Raw genomic sequence first — 20996 nt, 5'->3', positions numbered from 1 at the left:
TCCTTCCTTCCTTCCTTCCTTCCTTCTTCCTCCCTCCCTCCCTCCCTCCCTTCCTTCTTCCTCCCTCCCTTCCTTCCTTCCTTCTTCCTCCCTTTCTCCCTCCCTCCCTTCCTTCCTTCCTTTCTTTCTTTTCTTTCTCTCTCTCTCTCTGTCTTTCTCTTTCTCTCTGTCTTTCTTTCTCTCTTTCCTTCCTTGTAACTTTTAACTTTCTCTAGTTAGTTGTCAGATCTCCCTGGCAGTCTAGTGGTTGGGACTTGTGCTCTCTGCTTTTCTTTTTGACTCTTTTTCAAGACTGTCCTGTGTAGCTGACGTGGTTTGAACAACTCATGCCTCTGCCTCCAAGTGGTGGAATTAGATTGGTGCACAGGGGGCTTTCTTCCCTTGTTGAGAGGCAGGGCACAGCTGCACTCACCTCTGACCTGGGGACTTGTGTGCAGGCTGTCAGATGTGAGGATGGCTGTGGCCCTCAGCTAACCTATCCGCTCACATCTTTGGCAGCCCTGTGTTTCCAGCTCTGATGAATGTAACTGTTAGAGCGCCAGTCCCAGAAGCTATTTCTCTGTGCTTTAGTTTTTAAGAGTCATTGGCAGATGCCTCAAATGTTTTCCTTCCCCTCACTGGCCCCCACAGTTCCAGTAATTATTAAATAGCCACCAGGTGCTGACCCGGTGATTCCTCTAATTATTAAATAGCCCTCGGGTGCTGACCCCACAACTCCTCTAATTATCCAGTGGCCATTGGAGGCCTGCTAATCACAGGGCGGAGAGACGGAAGAAACCACAGTGCTGGTTCCTGACAGCCTGTAGAAGTAGCAGGTAGATGGCCTTGAGATGGGGGAAGTCTGGGAGACAGAGCCTGCTAGAGTCTCTGGCATGGACTGAAGGAGGCTGTAGGGCAGGACAGGCCAACATTCTGAGGAGAGCCATGGCAGAAGCTGGAGCCTTCTGAGAGCTTCTGGGGAAGTGCACAGCATAGCAGGGCCTCACTGGGCTAGAATACAGACATGGAGGCACAGAGGGACCAAAGAGCCTCAGGGACAAGACCTGCGGGTCTACCTGCTAGTGTTTTAGAGAACTGTGTATTGAAGATGATGGTGATGATGAAGATGATGGATGGTCTTGAAGAAGATGATGGTGGTGGTGATGATGAAGATGAAGAAGATGGTGAAGATGATGAAGGTGATGGTGATGAAGGTGATGATGATGGTGATGATGGTAATGATGGTGAAGGTGAAGGTGAAGATGATGGTGGTGAAGAAAATGATGATGATGAAGATAATGATGATTTTGAGACACTGTTTTATTCAGTAGCCCAGGCTAATATCCATTGTTCTCTTGCCTGATTCTCCCACATGCCAGAATTACCTGCTACTGAAAATTCTAAGCAAGGACGCCATGGTCAGATTCCTGCTTTACAAAGGTCGATCTGGCTGCACAGGCCTGGCGGGTTAGAGAAAGGGAATTCCCCAACCATTCTGACAAAGGGACAGGATACAGTGGCTGCAAGTGTTAGAAATGGAGGAAATTCAGCCAGAGAGGGAAGAGGGGAAAGGGTACAGCCTGAGGTTATCTCCAGGGTGCTGCTGTGCGTGTGCGTGTGTGTGGGTGTGAGTAAGGGGAGGCTTTAGTTGCAGACACCCTGAACACAGTGGTGTCATGGTGGAGTGAGGTCTCTCCAGGAAGCCTGTAGAGGACTCAGGAAGGAGTCCAAGCCCTGAGGAAGGCTTAGGAAGGGAGTCAGAGCAGGCCTTGGGCCGAGTGGGCAGAGGTGCTGCACGTGTGCAGACAGCATGACGGACAGAGTGTGCGGCGTGAGAGCCTCGGCTGAATGTGTTTGCTAAGCCTCTTCCCCCAGCTCACCAATGCCGCCATCTTCATGATGCACTGAAACAGTTAACAAATATGCTGTGAACTGTGCACTTTGGGGTACAGAGCTCCAAGAGAGGCCCTGTGCCGTGTAGGAGGTAGACACAGGGCCCCGAGGGGAAAGGGACGGAGTAGCTGATGAGCGAATGAAGCTCACTCGCCGCTTTCTCCTCCCTCCAACAGAAAAGCTAGCATTTATTGAATCTCTTCCTCTTCCTCCTCCTTTCTCTGTGTAGCCTTGGTCACCCTGCTGTGTAGACCAGGCTGGCCTCAAACTCAGAGCTCCGCTTCTGCCTCCTGGGCTCTGGGATTACAGGCCTGAGCCACCCCCACCCACCTGGCACGTTTATCAAGCAGGCCTAGCCGCCCTGCTCTGAGGCACTGTACCTCTGTCTGGCGATAGCCTGGGCCACACACTGTGACTACGTTGATTCAATGGATGGACAGATCAGAGGGCAGAGCTGAGGGAAGTCCTGCAGCGAGCTGAGGGAGGAGGCCGAGCTCAGGGCGGTGGTTTTGTTCTGGACTGTATCTGGTTGAGGAGAGCAGAGTGTGCCTGTTAGTGCGGCAGCCAGGGTAGTAAGGCAGTGTGGAAGCAATCCAAGGCATGTGGAGAAGTGTTCCAAAGTGAATGAACCCAGCCGCTGAGGGGGGGGCCAGACAGCTGCTCGGGCGTCTGTCCTGGTCTAGTGTGGGAAACAGACATGAACTCGGGAAAACATTGCCGAATTCTACACAAGGTCAAAAGGTCTGTGTGCACCTGATGTTCAGGCGAGGCAGAAGGGGAGGGGTGCAGCCAGTGGGCTTTGAGAGTGTTAGGGTGCGAGTATGGAAGGGTCATAGGCGAGGTGGGGAGCTTGCTCTCCTAGCTTGCTGCTGATAAGCTGAGAATTTGGGGTCAGCTTGGGCCGCCTGGAGCAGCCTGGGGGCTGAGTAGTCGGTGGTCCAGCCTTGAGCCTGCACAGCCCTGGATGAGGGGGGCACCATCAGTTAGAAATGGGCCAGCCTCCGGTAAAAGCTGCAAGGTCCTTCCACACATTTTGGGGTCAGGACAGGCTTTGAAGCTCGGGTTTGCCCGACTGCTGTTGGCTGGAAGCAGGTGGCAGTGCCAGGTCCCTGTGCGGGGGTAGCTGTGCTGCGGGTCAGGAGGGTACAGACTTGTGACATGCCAGAGACGGGGCCCATCGTTTGTCCAAGTTGGGAAAATGCTTAAGGAAAAGAAGAACATGGACGCCAGGTGAAGCCCAGACCCCTCCAGGAGTTTAGGGACGGCCTGGAGGCTCCCGTGCTCGCTCTGCCCAAAACAGGTATCTGCAGTGCCCGGGCTCCTCCCTCCGAGCAGTGCCATGCCCGGTGCTGACGTCATCTCCCTAGCCCTTAGCTCAGGCATCTTGTTTAACCGTCCAGGTGGACCAGCTCTGTGGTGCTGCGTCTGGGGGGTCATCGGCACCCTCATCGTCCTTATGGCTCTTGAGGGACAGTTCTTTTGCTGCGGTTTCTAACAAGAGAAGAACCCAGAGGAAAGGCCCCCTGGGGGGTGCCAGGGGCCGGAGCTCTTCTCTTCAGACTGAGGCAGGGGCATGGGGCCTGCAGCAGGGCCCGGTGACTGCAGATTCCGTGCAGCTCCCGGGGCTGGTTTGCCTGAACCACCGCAGCTGCACTCAACAGCTTCTTCACCCAGGTCAGTGGTTTCGGCAGCCCGTGGGGCAGAGGCAGGGGGATGTCGGCCATCGTGAGGCTGGCTCTGTGGCACTGAAGTGGGAGGGGACGAGGTCTTGCTGTGTGTCCTGAGGCTGCCCTGGGAGAGCCTTTCGGGGGGGCGCAGCTGCCCTGCCCGTGGAAGCCATTAGGGAAGACTGGGCCTTGGCCTCTTCCCGCTCTGCACCCTATGGGTGAGAGCCTGAAGCTCTGTGCCTCCGCCTGGGGCACTCACGCTCAGCCCACCCTGTCAGGACTTTCGTGCATGCTCAGGACTTCGCAGTTTCAGTGTGTGAATGAGCTCAGCTAGACGCTAGGCTTCATGTGATTATCAGTTGTCACACTGGGACACAAATAGCCAAGTGACTGATACCTGCCAAAGGGCATTTGCATTTCAGAAGGGTGAGTGTCATAGGCTGGCACTGCCCCCCCCCCCCCGGAGGCTGTGGCTCCGCTTGTCACCCCTGAGCTGCAGGGTGGACGGGGCCCATGTGACGCCCGACGCTTTGGCTTTGGTTTGGATGTCGGGAGAATGAGCTCATCTGTTTTCTGGTTTTTTTTCCCCCTCAGTGTTCCGGAGCTGTTTCCAGGGCCAGCTGGGGAGGCCTCGGCTTTTGAAGAGGGCTCTGATCTCTGGGGGACGGGTCTGCCTCTTGCAAGCCTCTCCCGAGCTTGCGGAGGGTGGTTGGCAGGCTGGCACCCCGCTTCCGGGAGCTCTGGTTGTTCTTGTGGTTAGAGACCTGGGGGTCCATTTCTACGGCCGAAGCCCAGGGGCTGCGACCTCCTGTCGCTGTCGCGGCCTGTGTCAAGCGCGGCTTCTTGTTGAGAGCACAGCACAGCCATGGGGACAGCGCAGAGGGGACCGCCAGGGAGCCGCTCCTGCTCATGGCTAAAGTGGGTCACGGAACCGAGAGTGTGCGTTCCCACCCATCCCGGGCCATCCCAGGCCTTCCCAGGCCTTGCACACACAGATTAGATTTGGGGGTCCGCAGGGCTGGGAACATTCGCTGAAAGCAGCGAATGTTCGCATCTCTCCCAGGAGCAGGCACCACCTCTTCGCTTTCCTTTTTTAGATTTACTTTTTAACTTACGTATGTTGGTGTGCCTGTGTGTCTGTGTATGTTCCATGTGCACTCCTGATGTCCATGCATGGGGATGGGGTCCCGGGAGCCAGGGGTGCTGGCCTGGGCTGATGGCTTCGGATACTGTGAGCCACGGTGTGGCCCAAGCGGCAAGGGCGTGTTGCCGCCGCTCTCTCTGCCCCATATTTTTAATGCTCCAGTGGCAGTTGGTGACTTCTTTGTCCCGGGAAGACGAGGGTCCGTGTGCGGGGTCTCACGCCTTCGGAGAGAGCTGGGCCGAGAGCCTCCTGGGCAGGGCGGCCACACTCCTGTGAAACTGAAGCGCTGGGGCTTGTGCTGTCTAGAGGAGGCTGGACCTGTCGGGAGGCAGAGTGTGCGGGAGTGGGCAACCTCTGGCTCCCACAGACATCGAAGGCCTCGCCTTCATTCTGGCACGTTATAAAGGAGAAGCAGAAGGGAGGCCGTTAGTGCCGCCTGCGTGCAGCCGCAGGCACGGGGTGATCCTCGTCACAGCGAGAAACTGTGACCCTAAGCCTAAGCCTAACCCTAACCCTGCGGGAACCAGGTTCCGGGCGCTCTTCCCACAGCTCAGGGAAGCCTCCGAAGGCGGGAAGCAGCTCCGTTCCTGTGCACGCGCCTTCCACACTCCCTCTGGCTGCTCATGGAGGGCTCTGCTCAGAGGAGATTTTTCTCCGCTTTTGTCGATACAAAAGCGTGTGCGAGAACTCTGCCCTCGGTCTTTGGGCCTGGCACTAGCCGCAGGGCTGTGTGACACTCGGCCTCCCTGCCCCAGCGCTCCCGGTGCCTGTGTGCATGAATGCTTGTGAGCGTAAGTGCAGCTCCCAGGCTGCCTACCTCCCCTGGCCTCAGCAGACACCACACACATACTTCCCTACAGCCACACACAGACACACACGCACAGACACATGGCCCGGTCCACGGACACGCACATGCACTCGAGCACGCGCACACACACACACACACACACACACACACACACACACGGCACATGTATGCACACTGGTCTTTTGACCCCATCCCCGTCTCTGCTCCTCTCCACACCTGGATATCATGTCCCCCAGGTGTAGCACACCCGCTGTCCAGCGCCCAGTGCGCAGAGCCTGGCCAAGCTCCTCGGCTCCTCAGCTGTTCACTCACCCACTTGTGCGTTTGTTAGGTGGTTCTCACCAGTCTCCACAGCAGTGAGTCAGCTCGGCTCCCCAGGAGGGTCGGGGGAGCCTGGGAGCCTCGCTGGGCCAGCCCTCCTCACACATGCTGGAGCACGCTGGACAGGGGTAGAGGCCTGGCAGTGTGACCCGGCACCGTGTGGCCTCGTGTGTGACACAGATCTGTGACACATGTCTGTCCCGACAGTGCCCTCAGGGCCCGGCAGCCATCTCTGCTGTGACGTGGCCTCACAGTGAGCTCACTGCACAGGCACTCGGGCATGCAGTGTCCACCTCCAGCTGCCCCCAGGTGGTCCGCGTGTGGCGCACAGCCCCACCCTGTGTCCTGTGGCCGCTGTGGCCTCCCTGAGGCCTCGTGCCCGTTGAGCGCACAACTGGGCGTGTGTTTGTGAGTGTGCTCACGTTTGCCACACCGTAGCCTTTCACGCTTCCTTTTGCTTTTGTCTGAAAGAATTTCAGTCTCTGAGCACCTAGGTGACTTTCGAAAGTGTGTGTGAGTGTTTTCTGCCTAGGGAAAACTGACAGTTCTGTCATTATTGAACATTCCAGCCAGCATTGTCCTATAATTGTATTTTGGTTTTATTTGTTTTTTCAATAATGGAGATCAAACCAGGTCCTTGTGTGTGCTAGGTGTGTGTTCTATCGTAGGTAAATCCCGGACGCTAGTATTTTTCACGCGTACCCGTGTGGTTGCCCATTTATTTGTATATTTATTTGTGCTATTTTTGGTAGCTGCGGATGATATTGAGTTTAACTGGTAAATTCAGAATGCTGTCCTGCTGTGATCAGTAGTAAAGTTAGTGATGCGCTTGTGCTCGTGCTCGTGGCCCAGGCTTGCACTTGGCGGCTGAGGCCTGGGGCTGCAGAGCAGATCTCTGGGTTCAGCTCGAGCCTCCTGGCCAGGCCTCACGGTGCTCTCACTCATCTAGTGTGGCAAGGAGTCAGGAAGACCTGACGGTGCCCGTGTCCCGCTGCCTGGCGCTGGCGAGGTCTGACTGGTCCTGGAGGCCAGAGTCACACACACTTTATATTTCCCGTTTGAATGTCACAGCTCTTAGGGGAAGTTTTTTTGTATGTGCAAGTGTTTCACTTAAGTATTACTGTTTTGATTACTGAGTTTCCCCTGATGCTTGTGTAAATTTGACAGCTGATGAGGGGCCCCCACACCTGATATCAGCCATGGACAAAGCTGCCTGGAAGCCTTGCACGCCCACAGACACTCACTTCAGTTATTTCCCAGATGGCTTTGACATTTTAAAAAAGCACTTAATCTAAAGTAATCCGTGCTTATTAAGGAAAGATTTAAAAACCAGGCTAAACGAAGGAAAGAAAGTCATTTGTCATACGTTTCAGACATAATTGTTATTAATACTGACTTCTGTTTCATTTCTTTAGATCTTTTATTTTCAGGCATTGAAAATTTTCCAGTGTTCTTTTTGCCTCCCCTAAGATGCTGATGTGAGCAAAAAGGAGGTTAAATTGTGTCTAAAACGAAGCAAAAAAAATTCAGATCTCCTTACTCACCACGTCTTGGCGAAGGTTGGACCCTCGCTCAGAGCTCGGGCACAGTGGGAGTTAGGGGAGCTGTTTCACCCAGAAGCACCCAGTCTCTCAGTGCTCACTGTTATGCTGGAGGGCTGGACTGGACGGAGTTCAGTAAGCGCGTGTGTCAGGCCCTGGACACTGGTGAATGGCTTCTTTTTCCTATCCCTGCCACAATACAATTAAGAAAAGTCTCCCCGTGCCACGGAGGCTGGCAGAGCACAGATGAAGAGTGTTTGGAGGCCCTGGCTGTGTGCGGTGTATAAACAAATAAATAGTAAGTAATAATACAAGTAAATAACAAAGGCTCGTTTGTTCTGTGTGAACGCCATCTGAACGTGGGAAGGCGTGGCCTGGCCTCCCTCCGGACAGTCCCATGGACTGCTGATTCACTGTCCCGCTCTTTCACTATGCTTTCACCTCCAGAGTTTGTCCTTCCTGTATGAGAGGGAAAGATAAAGTCGTGTAGAACTGTCTTAAATTTTGTTTAAGGCACACCAAAGCGGCTCATGAGTAAAGGGTGTTGATGGGAAGCCTGCTGAGCTGAGTTCAGTCCCTGGACCCTGTGGTGGAAGGAGACACAAGCCAGGCAGTGACTCCTGTGTTCACACATACTGCTCGGCACACATGCACCCGCACTAACACACACATACACACACACACACACACACTCTAAAAAACAATAAAAATGTAAAATGAAAATGTGTCTGGGCTAGAGAGATGGCTCAGTGGTTAAGAGCTGTGTGCTCTTCCCCGGGACACGGGTTTGCTTCCCAGTGCCCTTGTCAGTGGATCACAGCTTCCGGTAAGTTTAGCTGAGGGTGACCCTGCGCTCTCCTGGCCTCTGAGGGTGTCTTCATTCACACCCACATGTATATAACAGACACACATAATTAAAAAGGTAAAAGAAATCTCTTCTTAAAAAGAAAAATTATCCCAACTGGTAATTAAATGCGTTCGTAGGACACAGTGAGGTGGCTTGATTTATGCTGTGGAATGAGTTAACCAAGCATTGAGTTTGATACCCGGCCCCTCCTGCTTTTATCATTTGAGTTTGAGAAACCTTTTAAAACCTAATCTAAAGGAATTTATTACTATTATTTTCGCTTTTGAAACGGGGTCCCCACCTTGCAATTCTTGCTGTCCTGGAACTTGCTAGGTAGACTGAGCTGCCCTCAGCCTCCCCGAGATCCCTGAGGGCTGGGGTTGAGGGCGTGTGCCCCTAGGCTGGCCGAGTGTGACCTGTGTATGTGGTGCTAAGGTCCGAGACCTTCTCGGCAGCTTTAGGAAAGAGCTGGTAAAGCTGGTGGCTCCTTCTCACCGTGGCCACAGCCATGGCCATCATCTGTGCCGTGTGGTTCCTGCTTAGATTGGCAGCAAAGAGAAGGGGGGCTTGGTCCACCCTCCTTATGCTACCCTTCTTGCTAACGTGTTTCCATTCTCATTGTTCGCGGCAGGGAAGAAATTCATTTGGCTGACTCATGTTTCTAGGCTGTGGAGTCGGGTCCAGTGACTTCTCAGGCCTCAGTGCCCAGGAGTGTGACATGAGTGAGCCCCTCCTGGCACTGTGTTCTCCAGGCTACAGTGGGCAGTGGGCGGACACGCTGGGCAGTGGGGGTGAGGTGGAGGGGGGTAGAGGTGGGGGGGAAGGGGGAAGACGCCGGCCTCGCTTTGAAGCAGAACGAAGGTGGGCGCTCATCATGGCCGCTGTGATATTGTCTTGAGGAAGGGTGTGCCCTCGGGGTTGTGAAAGGGACTTTCCAGCTGCTGGTGGAGCAGGTATTCCTGGACACTCATTGAGCCAGCAGAGCCGGGAAAAGCCAGCAGTGTTTTTGCATAATTTCCTCAGGGTGGACTCTCCCTCGGACCCTATGCCCTCTGCCTTTTTCCTTTGTGCCTCCTGGGAATAGTTAGAGCTTGGTGGCCTGCCCTTTGCTGGGTGTCTTACCTGTCAATTAGGGTGCTCTGCTGTCTTGGTGCCCTGTAAAGCCCATGGCACAAGTGGCAATTCCACAAACCAGTAACCCAAGGGACTCCTTGGTGTGTTCTTCAGGAGGCCTGGAAGTGAGCCGGCACGAAGGAAGAGAGTGGAGATCTGACAGTGACCCCTGAGGGGGCAGGGCTTCCCTGTGGGGCCTGGCTGTCCTGGACCAATTGTCGACCAGGCTGGCCTCGACTTCAGACCGCCTACCTCTGCCTCCCCAGTCCTGGGATTAGAGGTGTGCACTACCCCGCCTGGCTTGAAGAATGCATTTTAATTTAGGAAAGAAAAAAAATGAATTGCAGCATCACACCAGAAAGCTAGATGCTTCCATTTTGTTTCGTTCTTCTCGGACATTGCAGTTGTCAGCCTTCCCGTAAGTGTGTGATGAACAGAGGAAAACTGGACAATTCTAGCTCGTGTGAAGCTGTGAGGCTGGGTTTGTGTAAGCCGTGCGAAGCCGGGTGCTTCATGAGGCTGGGTGTCAGAAGACACAGTGCAGTTGGGTTTCCCGAGTCCCAGGCACACTATATTTTTCTGGGCTTTGTACGTTTCCACCCCTAAGGTAGAATATGGACATTGCCACAGTCAGAGCAAGCCGATGAGCCTCCTGGCGTGCAGAGGGCAGCTGTGGCCACTCCTTTGGAGAGTGCTCCTCCCCTGTGCCCAGGCTGGCAGACATCGGGGTCTGGGAGGCCTGGGAAGGGAAGGCCTGGCAGCTGGTGGTGCATAGGGCTAAGCCTGGGGCTCTGGTGTGGGCGTGAGGGGGGCTGTGGGGAGAGTTAGGGGCGGGTGTGAGGGAGGCCATGAGTGTCCTGTGGCTGCGGGCGTGCTTTGTCCTTGGCCGTCCCAGCTCTGCCCTTTAGTTCCCACCCTGGGACCGGCCTGCCCTGTCACACGGTGGGCGTGGGCACATGGAATGGAGGCTGTGGAGCTTCACATAAAATTGCACACTTTCAGTACTGAGTGTGTTTTCTGTACTTCTCACCATCAGAACCAAAGCAGCCGTGAGAGTCACGAGTGAAAGCACTGCGAACTTCGTGACGGTCACAGCCATGTCCATCACCTGAGTCCTTGCGCAGCCCTGTGTGCTTCGCCTTTCTGTCATTTTATTCATGGTATACTCTTCCCACGTGTGCTTCCATTCACACTTGTACATGTATGTGCTAATCTGCGTATGAGAAAGAGCACGCTGTCTTGTGGGTTTTCATTTCTTAATAAGCTAAGTCCGTTCATTCCCCACAATCTAGTTTGTTCATTTATCACTTTGTAAACATTTTAGTCACATTGTGTGTGCATGTGTGACTTTATGTGTTTGTGTGGATATGTGCGTGTGTGTGTGTCTGTGTGTCTGTGTGTGCGTGGGCATGCGCACACACGGTGCACACGTTGAGTCTGAGGATAGCTGCGGAGGGCTGGTTTTTCCTGCCGTGTGGGTCCTGGGAATTGAAGTGAATTTTTCAGGTGTGGCAGCAGCTGCCCTTACCACTGAGCCATCTTGCCAGTTCCTATCACTTCTGTCTTGGAGAGGAGACGGCGATGTGGGCTTCTTCTCTGGTGACAAGGACATCGTCACTAGGGTTAGTCTGAGCCTGAATCTCTAAGGGCCTGCCCCTCTTGGCACACCAGCCAGCCCTCCTGCTGCCCACCCTCCGCCCGGCTGCTTCTGGTACCTACGCCGTGTCTGCTCTCAGAGGTGCCCCCGGGTTCCTCACAGCTTTTCTTTCCTTGGCCAGCAGGCCCGGCAGCGGCAGCATGTCGAGGGGATGTGTTAGCTGCGGGCTCCCCTTGCACTTCTGAACTCTACTCAGTGACAGAGAAAGGAGGTCACGTTAGAGGTGACACATATGAGCACGTGCAATTATCTGTGTCTTAAGCATTCTGTCTTCACACCAGAGGCCTTTGGGTTGAGGTAATGTGTGTTTGTTCCCAGTGTGCCTGGTTCTCATGTGGCCATTAGCAGTAGCAAGTACAGCTTCAGCGTTTACATAGACTCATTGCTAAAGCCAGGTTTGTCCTTATTTATTTATTTATTTTTGACACAAAGTCTTACTCTCCAGCCCAGGCTAACGCCAGACTCATGGTGCTCTTCTGCCTCAGGCTAAGTCCTCGGGCTACAGATGTGAGCCACCAACTCCATTATTTATGTTGTTTAAAACAATCAACTGTCTTCTTTATTTGGGAGTCTGGGTTTTGAAGTCAGATCACCAAGCGTGGTACCCAAGCCTTTGCCGAGCAAGCCGTCTCACCACGCCCATTGTCAGAGTGTTTTAAGTCTGGTTATCCCACTTTGATATGCAGCACGGCTTCCTGAAACATCCCGGAAGTTTGCAGAATTACAAACGCTTCATTTCACTGTAGCTGACCGTGACCAGTGAGTGTCCCAATACCAGCATCAGTTCTGAGCTTAGCAGCACTTGTGAGCTTTCGGTGTCTGAGGCTGGTCAGGCAGCGTGTCCTGCTCTTAGCCAGTGTGTACCGGGGAGCAGATGGAGCAGGCTGGGAACAGTTCCCTGAGAGCCCGAGGCAGCGAGTGGAGGGTTAACAGGAGGCGCAGGTCATGTTGGAAGGAGAAGGACCTGGGAGGCTGGGGGTGGGGCGGGGGGGCATTGAAGCAGGTTTGAGTGTGAACAGTGGCCTGCAGCTTCTCAGAAGTGATTCTCACGGGAGGAAGAGCAAGGCAGGGCTGAGGCGAAAGGCTAGCCTTCCGTGAGGCAAAAGCCCTAAGAAAATCCCTTAATTCCTGGTAACTTTTCTTCTCTCTCTCTCTCTTTCTTTTTTTCTATTTTGAGACAGGGTTTCTCTGTGTAGCCTTGGCTGTCCTGGACACACTTTGTAGAACAGACTGGCCCAGGACTTGGGAAGATCTGCCTGCCTCTGCCTGAGAGTGCAGGAGTGCCCCCTCCCCTGTTTCGCTGATTTTGAGTTCCCAGCAGATGGAATGAATGCTGTCAGCATTCAGTGGCTGCAGAAGCGCCCACTGGGTCTTGAGTTGCTCTGCTGTAAACTCTAGTGTTGGCTCCCCATGAGCAATCCTGGGTGTGCACTCTTGGAAGGATTTAACCTGGGGGTGGGGTGGCGGGTGAACCACGGAGGTGAGTCAGGGCGGGAACTCAGTGATGCTGCTGAGGGTGCAATCCAGAGGCCTGACACACTCCTCCAAGGAAACCTTGACCAGCTGCTTCCTGTCCTCCCATGGTGTCCTCTGTGTCCTGTTCTCCTGTGTGTCCTGACGTCTGATGGTGTCCTCTGTGTCCTGTCCTCCTGTGTGTCCTATCCTCCCATGGTGTCCTCTGTGTCCTGTCCTCCTGTGTGTCCTGTGTCCTGTCCTCTGATGGTGTCCTCTGTGTCCTGTCCTCCTGTGTCCTGTCCTCTGATGGTGTCCTCTGTGTCCTGTCCTCTGATGGTATCCTCTGTGTCCTGTTCTCCTGTGTGTCCTGTGTACTGTCCTCCATGGTGTCCTCTGTATCCTCTCCTCCATGGTGTCCTTTGTGCCTGAATTTACTTTGAAAGATAACCTATAACCTATCCTCTTTTTATTTTCTTTTGTTGAAACAGTTACTTTCCCTGTGTGGTCCTGTCTGGCCTGGAACTCGCTCTGTAGACCAGGTGGCCTCAAACTCAAAGACCCGCCTGCCTCTGCCTCCGAGTGCTGGGAGTAAGGGCGTCCGCCTCCACCTCTCCAGACTCTAAATCTTGGATAGTGCCCCACATCTGATTTTGGCACAGGTGGGCCTTGACCTTCATCTGATTGGGGAAGGGAAGGGACCTGAAGTCCTGCCCCTTCCGCCTCCACCTGCCGGGGCTGTGGTCCTGGCCTGACCATGTGGTGCTGAGGACTGACCCCACAGCTTTGTGCTACCCAGAGGCACCAACCGGGCTTCGTTCCCAACTCTGCAGAAATGCACATAGGAAAGCTGTGCTTTGCTTTTCTTGACAAGGGGCTCACTTTTTATTCGAGGCTAGCCTCAGCCTCCTGAGGTGTGGAGTGACGGGTGTGGGACTCATGCCCGGCAAGTTAACTGATCGTTGAGTGGACTCAGCGGCTGAGTCATCACACAGTTGGTGCCCCAGCTCAGGACTTCTGGGGTCTGAAGGACGGTGGCAGGTGCTGGGGGGAGGAGGGGCACTGGGGCACCAGTGGCCAGTGAGGCCTGAGTTCTGTCAGCGCTGCCAGCGGCTGTGCCTGGAGATGGGCTGGGGCCAGGGGTTTGGACCTGTGTTTCTCCTGCGGGCTTCTGTCCCTGAGGCATCCTGTGCTTGAGTGTGCGGATGCTGTTCCTGGCTGACGGCGTCTGTGTGGTCACTAGAACCGTCCTGGTGTCCAGATGTAAAGGGAGGCAGTGTGCGGCGGGCACCCCCTCAGCGTTGCCAGGAAGGACGAGGCTGGTTCACCCCCTCAGCGCGTGCTCCCTGTACCTTTGGGGCACACCCCTCCAGTGCTCCTGTTTTCCTTTTCTGCTACCTGAGTTTTTAAAGTTACCCAGCATGAGTATGGAAAACAGTGGAGAGAGCCGGCTCTGAAAGAACACTTTTTAAAATTTTTTTGGCACAAGTAGGACATGGGGTGGGAACCGGCCACGTTCCCCGGGCTGTTAAGGTGTCTCACCTCTTCAGGTGTCTTGGTCTTGGCTTCCATCTGCTTCCTGTTCTTCCCAGGGAAAGAGGTTCCTGCCGTACCTCCACGCTGACAGTCCTCAGCTGTTAGCATGGGCGCCCTGCCTCCTGGTCTTCAAATGTGGTGTGTGCAAAGATAGGCTCACGGGAAATGCTCATTGCTCTGCTCAGCAAGGTGTCGTCGTCGTCCTGGCATAGGACAGTAGACACACAACACTTGTGTGCTGCTGTGTGCCCTGCACCTCCCGGGAACAATCTTGCTGGCTTTTTGGTCCTGCTTTGATCAGGAGCCAAGTATTTGGTGCTCAGCCACAACACACACGAAAGCGTTCTCATAGTGCGACTTTTACAGCGGCCAGGCCGCCTGGCTGGGCTTCAGAATTACAGGAGCCTCACTGAGGCCGCAGCTTCCTTCTCGACTCTGCACTGTGTAGGGCACACTCCTCACCTCTGCAAGTGTGGGCACCTGATTCGGCCGTGTGGAATGGACACAGTGGCCATAGGGCCAGTATGCTGTGTATTGTTCTGCGGGGCTTGTTTTCCTCTGGCCAGTGAGCAGGAGCCTCCCATCCGCGCTGTAGGAACACCCTGGAGGCCGGCCTTCCCGCCCCTCCGGCTCTGCGTCTCTGCGGCCAGCCAGTGAGCCTGAGCCCTGGAGCCTGGGAACCGGCTTCCTTCCCCTTTCCTGGCCAGCGGTACAGCAGCTGTCCCATCCCTGCTGCAGGCTGTCCCTGCTTCGGGCTCCCTTCCCCTTCCCTGGCCAGTGGGACTGCACTCTGCTGGAGGATGCAGGCCGAGAAGGGCAGGATTAGCGGGAGGAGCGACAGGAAGGAGCTGGTCATAGATTCCCCGCTGCAGTACAAAGATGCGGCTCAGGAGAACTCGGAGAGCCCAGTGGAGGTAAGAGCCGAGAGTGTGCTAAGAGCCTGTGCCCGCTCTGGGCGGGAGTGTGTCAGCTGGCCTCGCTGACTTTCTGGCTGGCTCGCCTGTCACTAGGGAGCCCTCCCGAGCAGACCTACCTACAGTCTCTTCCAGCCTCCTCCTCCCTGGGGCCGCACAGGGCTCTAGGAGGAACTTTGCACAAAACTATTTGGTGCGAGGAGGCCAACCCAGTGGGGATGTCCGGGCCCTAACCTGGGAGCGGAGGGGAAGCCTCTGCAGAATTCACCCCCTTCTGCATTATCTGTTTCTGTCCCGGGTGCTGAGGACGCCTGGACTCTGCTGGCATCCTCTCCCCCGTGTTTGTCTTCCTGGGGGAGCTTCCTTTGAACAAAGTCAGAGAGCAGGGGACTGGGAAGCTGAGGTCAGCCTCAGCCAGATCCAGAGCAGTTTGAAGAAGTCAAGTGTGAGGGAGCAGGAGCGCTGTGAAAAGTGTGCGTGCTGTTAGGTAGCAGTGAGTGGGCTGCGCTCGCCTGGAATTTCTTTAGCACAATAAAGGCACTTAGTTTTTTAAGCAAGCTGCAGAAGCCGCCAGTGTGCCCGGGAGGGGACAATTGAGCCTTTCACACGATCTGTTAGAGGGATTGTGGGGCTAGTGCCTGTCCCTCTGTGTCGCCTTTCTGTCAGCACGGGGTTCAGTTGCTCCGCTGCAGTCCCGTCGGCTTGCCCCCTAAGTCTCTGCCCTGGGAGCAGCTGTCAGGGTGCAGGCTTCCACAGCATCGCTCCTGTGCTCCTGTGTGCCGCCGCCTTCACGATCGCCCTGCTCGTCCTAAACCGAGGACCGGTGGCTAGGCTGCCCACCCCAGTTCACCTTTCTCATGCAGCGCTCCTCCTGTTTCCTGCACACAGTGTTTAGAAGCAGTTGTCTGTTGTCTCGGATCCTTTCTTCAGCCTGGTTGCCATCATCCGGGGAGTGGCTTGAGCCCCCTGCATGTCTCCTAGAATGGGCAGTGGGCAGTGGGAAGCGGGCAGTGGCAGCTGGAGCTGCCGTGTGGTCGAGTTTCTCCAGATGTGTAAAATAGTTATCCACAGGACTGGGCGGCTTGCAGTGATGGTCTGATTTTTTTTTTTTTTTTAATAAAAGTGAGTTTTTCAAAGTGCTCAAAAATGTTTATTTTTTTTTTCCTCTGCTAAAGCAGAGCTCCGCAGGGAATTGTGAAAGAAAAGGCTGGGCCGGCCACGGCTGGCCATGGGGAAATGCCTCTCGGGGCACGGAAACTTCTGGGCCTGTGGGCTGTTCTGTGCACCTGCAGAGGGGGTGTGGAGAGGAAAGGAAACTGATGAGGCCAGACGCCTTTCTTATCTGCGGGAGTCTCGCTTCCACGAAGGTGAACAAGATAAGCGTATCAGATGGAAGCCGGGTGCTTGGGCGGGCCTCACCCGGGCAGAGCTGTCTGCCGCAGCACGAGAGAGCCTGGTGGGATTTGGGGAGCAGCTCGTTCCTCGGGGACCCTAAAGTGTGCAGCCCCAACATCAGTGTGCCGGGCGCCTATGGTAGCTCCGGCACCAGAAGTCCCTGAGCCTGAGCGAGATCCGTGAGCCAGGAATCCGAGTGAATTATGGGAGATGCTTAGCTGTGGGGAACATGGTTCACTCAGGAAGTAACATTTTGTTGTTTTGTGTAAGTACACAGTTTAGGGACAGCCTGTGGGTAATGAAGGATGTAGATGACACCCCCACCCCTGCGGTGGGGGTGCACTTCAGAGCCTCTGAATCAGGCCCCAGCCGCTCTACACTGAGCGAGCGTGAGCGCACCGCAGCCCTGCAGGTGGCCCAGGGAGGAAGCCAGGTCACTCCGCTGCTCCCTGCTGTGGCCTGGCAGCACAGCGCACAGCACAGCGCGACATCCGCCTGCGCTGGAAAGCTCATCTGTAAAGGATTCTGCAGTGTTTCCTCCCAGAGCACGTCCAGAATCATGGATTTCTGCCAGGGTGTGTGTCTTTCGGACATCAAACGTAGGTCTCATCCCTCAGGTGTGAAGATGGGAGCCTAAATTCCTGTCTCCACCTCACCAGCAGAACACTGTCAGAACACACAACCACACCTGCCTTTAGCAGGCGGGGTGGGGGCATTAAGGCCTTAGGCTTGCGTGTCTCCGGCCCGCCTCTGCCTCATTGTTACCGGTTCTGTAATATTCCCGTTTAGTGTCTACTTTAATTGGGTAGGTATTCCATGTGTTACTAGTCCTCTGCAGTCGGTCTCAAAGCCACGTGAAGGTGCTGGTAGTATGTATGTGTGTGTGTGCACACACATAGACTTAGCACCATTTCGGACCTGCTTCCCCGTAAACCGTTAGACGGTTCACTCGGCCCTGTGCTCTAGTGCTGTGCCCTCTAACTCTGGCCTGGTGTGTTTAAGGCTTCCCTGAGTGCTGATTGTTTTTAGGGTTAGGAAGGCCATGGTTGGTGCTTTTGTTTTTAGGTGGGTGTTGACGTCAGAGCCTCAGCTTCCCTCTGAGTGCTGAATTTCAGGTGTAGGCCACACCCCTAGCTGAAAAGTTGTTAGTTTGAAGAAGAGCGTGTGCCTTCATGTCATGAAACCTCAGTGGCCGAAGGGGCTTGTCTGCTCAGGAACAGAGAGCAGAGGCTGAGAGCCCCGTGCCACCCGGCTTCCCGCCAGCCGCTGGCGGTGACGGCTCTGGGCGATGCCTGGGAGCGCTCAGGGTGTTCTTGGTGTGTGCCTGCTGTTTGCTCACACTGAACGCCACCCCGCCTCGCAGATGCAAACGAGGTTCTGGCAGGGAATGCTCCCAACTGTTCTTTTCAGCCCTCCAGAGGAAAAGGGTGTGGTGTTCCCAGAGAGGAATTTGGCGGCACTCTGATCGCTCAGGGGAGCTTCCTGTTGGGCTGCTTCTGTGAGGCGGCAGGGCCTGGATCACTGCTCTTAGTTGGAGAGTTTTGTGGAAGATGCTGGGCTAGGGAAGAGCTGACCTTCACACACAGCAGGCTCACACTCTCACAGACATTGTTTGGTGTTTCCATGTTTCTGGGGGACTCATCCATCCCTAAGCGGTGAGGTGGCCGCCCTCGTGCCCCTGTGGGGAGTAGGGTCCCAAGAGGAGCCAAGGTGGCGGCGTCCTGGCCAGGCTTCCCGAGGGCTCCTGCTGACGTCCTCTGTCTGTCTGTGCCTCTTTCTCTCATTGACAGAGATAAAGATACTCACTTAAGCCTACCATTGGGAAGGGAAAGGTAGACAAGATAGCCAAAAATAAAATAAAATAAAAATAAAGTCCTTATTAAAAACTTGAAAATGCTGCCAGAGATGGCTGGGTGGCCGGGTGTGCCTGCTGATCTTACCTAGCACTTACCCGGGCCAATATCGCTGGCTCGAAAGTGCCTGTAATTCTAGCTCTAGGGAATCTGACACCTCCCCTGTGCCCTCCCCCCCCATCGTATTCGTGCGTGTGTGCACACAAATATGTCTTACTAGGAAAGCACGAAGAAATGGCAGGCTCTGAGCATGCACAGACGTGGCTTTCCACAGCTTACAGCGTGAGCCGGGACAGCCCTGAGCGCGTTCTCCCCTCGTGGTGGAATGGGCACCAAGGAGCCTACAGTGTTTACATGCCTCTTAGAACAAACAGCCCAGTGACCAGGGCCACGGCTACAATCCTGGGGAGGTAACTTCAAGCCTTGAGCTTAGTTTATGTGACAGCGTTCAGTTCTGGGGTTTGGGGGACTGTGCAAGGCAGGCTCACTATCGCTGTGATGAAACACCATGACCAAAAAGGAGGTTGGAGAGGAAAGAGTTTATTTGGCTTACACGTCCACATCACTGTTCGTCATCGAGGGAACCAGGACAGGAGCTCAAGCAAGGTGGAACCTGGGGGCAGGAGCTGTTGCAGAGGCCACGGAGGGCATTGCTTGCTGGCTTGATCCCTGGCTTGCTCAGCTTTCTCTAGAACCCTGGACCACCTTTCCAGGGATGGCGCCACCCGCCATGGGCGGGGCCTCCCCAGCGGTCACTCATTAAGAAAATGCCCTCCAGCTGGATTTTTGGGGGAATTTTCTCAACTGAGGTTCCATCCTTCAGATAGATGATCCCAGCTGGTGTCTCCTTGAGCCAGCACAGGTCTCACACATGGAAGGTTGGCGTGTCACCTCATCGTGGACAGTGACTGAGGCAGGTGTGGAAACACACAGAAGCGCAGCAGAATCTGGGACAGTGGGTAGGAGATGATAGAAACCCGACAGAGCCAACAGACTGCAGGTAACTTTAGAACCAAGGAGGCTTGCGTTTGGGCTGTTTACTCTTCTGGAAGTTTGAAATGCCCTGGAACTTGATACAGCTACGTCCCCATCTTTCCTAGAAAGGTGTGAGGCTGAGGAGGCCTGCAGGGCCCTTACTCTTTACGGGCGCCTGTGAGCAGCAGGCGACAGGGTGCTGTCAGCCACCACTCACCCCAGAGGCCGCACTCCACCTCCTAGTCGCAGGAGGCTGGCCTTGAACTTGACTGTGGTAACTTCCAAAATACTGTGTCAAAATACGTTGGTGTCACTGCACAAGGGGCCTTCTCAGGGTCCTTCTCCTGCTCCTTCTCGTCCACCCTTAGAGGGTAACTGCTAACACCCAGCTCTGTTGTAGCCATGAAAAGAGGGAAGGGATGAAGCACAGCGCCCGCTGTGCTGCTGATGTTGGTCGTTTGAGTTCAGAAGGACACACTCAGGTTCCGAGGTGACACTCCCTCCTGTGTGTCAGTGCGGACTCCTCCTTCTGTCACCACTGCTGAGACTCGTGGCCGTGTTGAGTGTTAGAGTGTGCTGAGCATGATTGTCCCCACACTGCCCTGCACACATCTTGATGCAGTCGGGGCTTGCTGGGATCTGAGAGAGGGGGCAGAGGTGGCTGTTGCCAGGGCAGAAACAGTGCGGAAGAGCTTCTTGGAGTCACAGGCCCTCCACCCTCCTGCTCTACCTCACGGGGCAGCTCTGATCGCTGTTTCGGTGGTTTAAAACACCAAAAACAAAGTTTCAGAAAGTAGGCTTGTAAAATTAAGGTTTTTTGTTTTTTTCCTATGCCTGCCCTAGCTCCCGAATAATGGCATGGAGACCTGTTATTTTTATTATAAAGCTTCAGGCACTGTAGCTGGGCACTGAGCTACTTTCTAACCTGACTGTGCTGGCCTGGCCTACTTCCCAGCCACTGGCCGGTTACCTGCCAGCTTAGTGTACTTCCTCTTCATCCCTGTGCTTATGGTCACTCTCAGGTCCCAACCTAAGACTGGCTCTCCCTCCCCTTCCCTCCCTTTCGCTTCCTCTCCCTTTCTCCCCCTCCCTCCCTCTCCCTTCCTCTCTCCCTCTCCTTCTTCCCCTCCCCTAATCCCTCCCTCTCCCTCTCCTTCCCTTTCTCTCTCTCGCTGGGCCCCACAAGTCCTCTCCTGCCCAGCTATTGGCTGTTCAGCTCTTTATTAACCAATCAGAAATGGTGGAGAGCAGTTTTTTACAAAGTAAAGCATGAGATGTTTCATAATAATCAGAGTAATAATGACAGGGCCACGTGGAGATGGCAGCCAGGTCTCTGGGGACAGAAGTCAGGTTGGCGTACACAGTGCACAAAAACATTCCCCAACATAAACTTTTTCTCTTTGACATCAAATCTTAAAAACAGCAGAAACAGTACATAATTAGTACATACTTTAAACTTTCTGGTAGCCAAAGTAAGGCAGCATGAAACAGGTGTGGTTGCTATTTAATCAAGAATTTCTAAAGTATCACTAAGCTTTGTAAAAATATCAAGGTAGTTTTACTTTCATTTGGTCAGACTGACATTAACTCTTAGCCTCTATCCATGCCGCATCTGAATTCAGGATAGTCACATTATGTGTGCATGTGTGTGTCTACCCGTTCACTGGCATATTGTGTTTGCTACTCCCAGGCTAGGGAGTGGCCTTAGGTGTTATTGTAGCTTGTTTCTTGAGGCAGGGCCCTTCACTGGCCTGGTGCTTGCTGGCAGGGTAGGCTGGATGGCCAGTAAAGCCCAAAGGACCCACCTGTGTCCATGGCCCTGGGGTTATAGATCTACCACCATCCTTGGCTCTGCTTCCTTCCTTCCTTCCTTCCTTCCTTCCTTCCTTCCTTCCTTCCTT

The 20996-nt window shown here is 54.5% G+C and overlaps 1 protein-coding gene across 7 annotated transcripts in view; it reads left to right on the top strand.

The window, feature by feature from the left end:
- Dock9 (dedicator of cytokinesis 9) overlaps window positions 1–20996 on the top strand; it is a 203901-nt gene that overhangs the window by 51933 nt on the left and 130972 nt on the right. The window contains exon 1 of one of the 7 annotated variants that reach the window (XM_055609843.1): window positions 14689–14872. The exons of 5 other annotated variants lie outside the window; for them this stretch is intronic. In XM_055609843.1, coding sequence (XP_055465818.1) covers window positions 14759–14872 — 114 coding nt within the window. In that variant the 5' untranslated portion in view covers window positions 14689–14758. Of the gene's footprint in view, window positions 1–14688; window positions 14873–20996 lie in introns of those variants that run through there. One more of the 7 variants, XM_055609846.1, reaches the window with a different exon arrangement.

Source organism: Psammomys obesus, unplaced genomic scaffold (genome assembly GCF_907164565.1).
Source record: "Psammomys obesus unplaced genomic scaffold, mPsaObe1.curated_primary_1811, whole genome shotgun sequence".
In the NCBI taxonomy this organism is placed as follows: Eukaryota; Metazoa; Chordata; class Mammalia; order Rodentia; family Muridae; genus Psammomys; species Psammomys obesus.
This window is presented reverse-complemented; position numbering and strand designations above follow the sequence as displayed.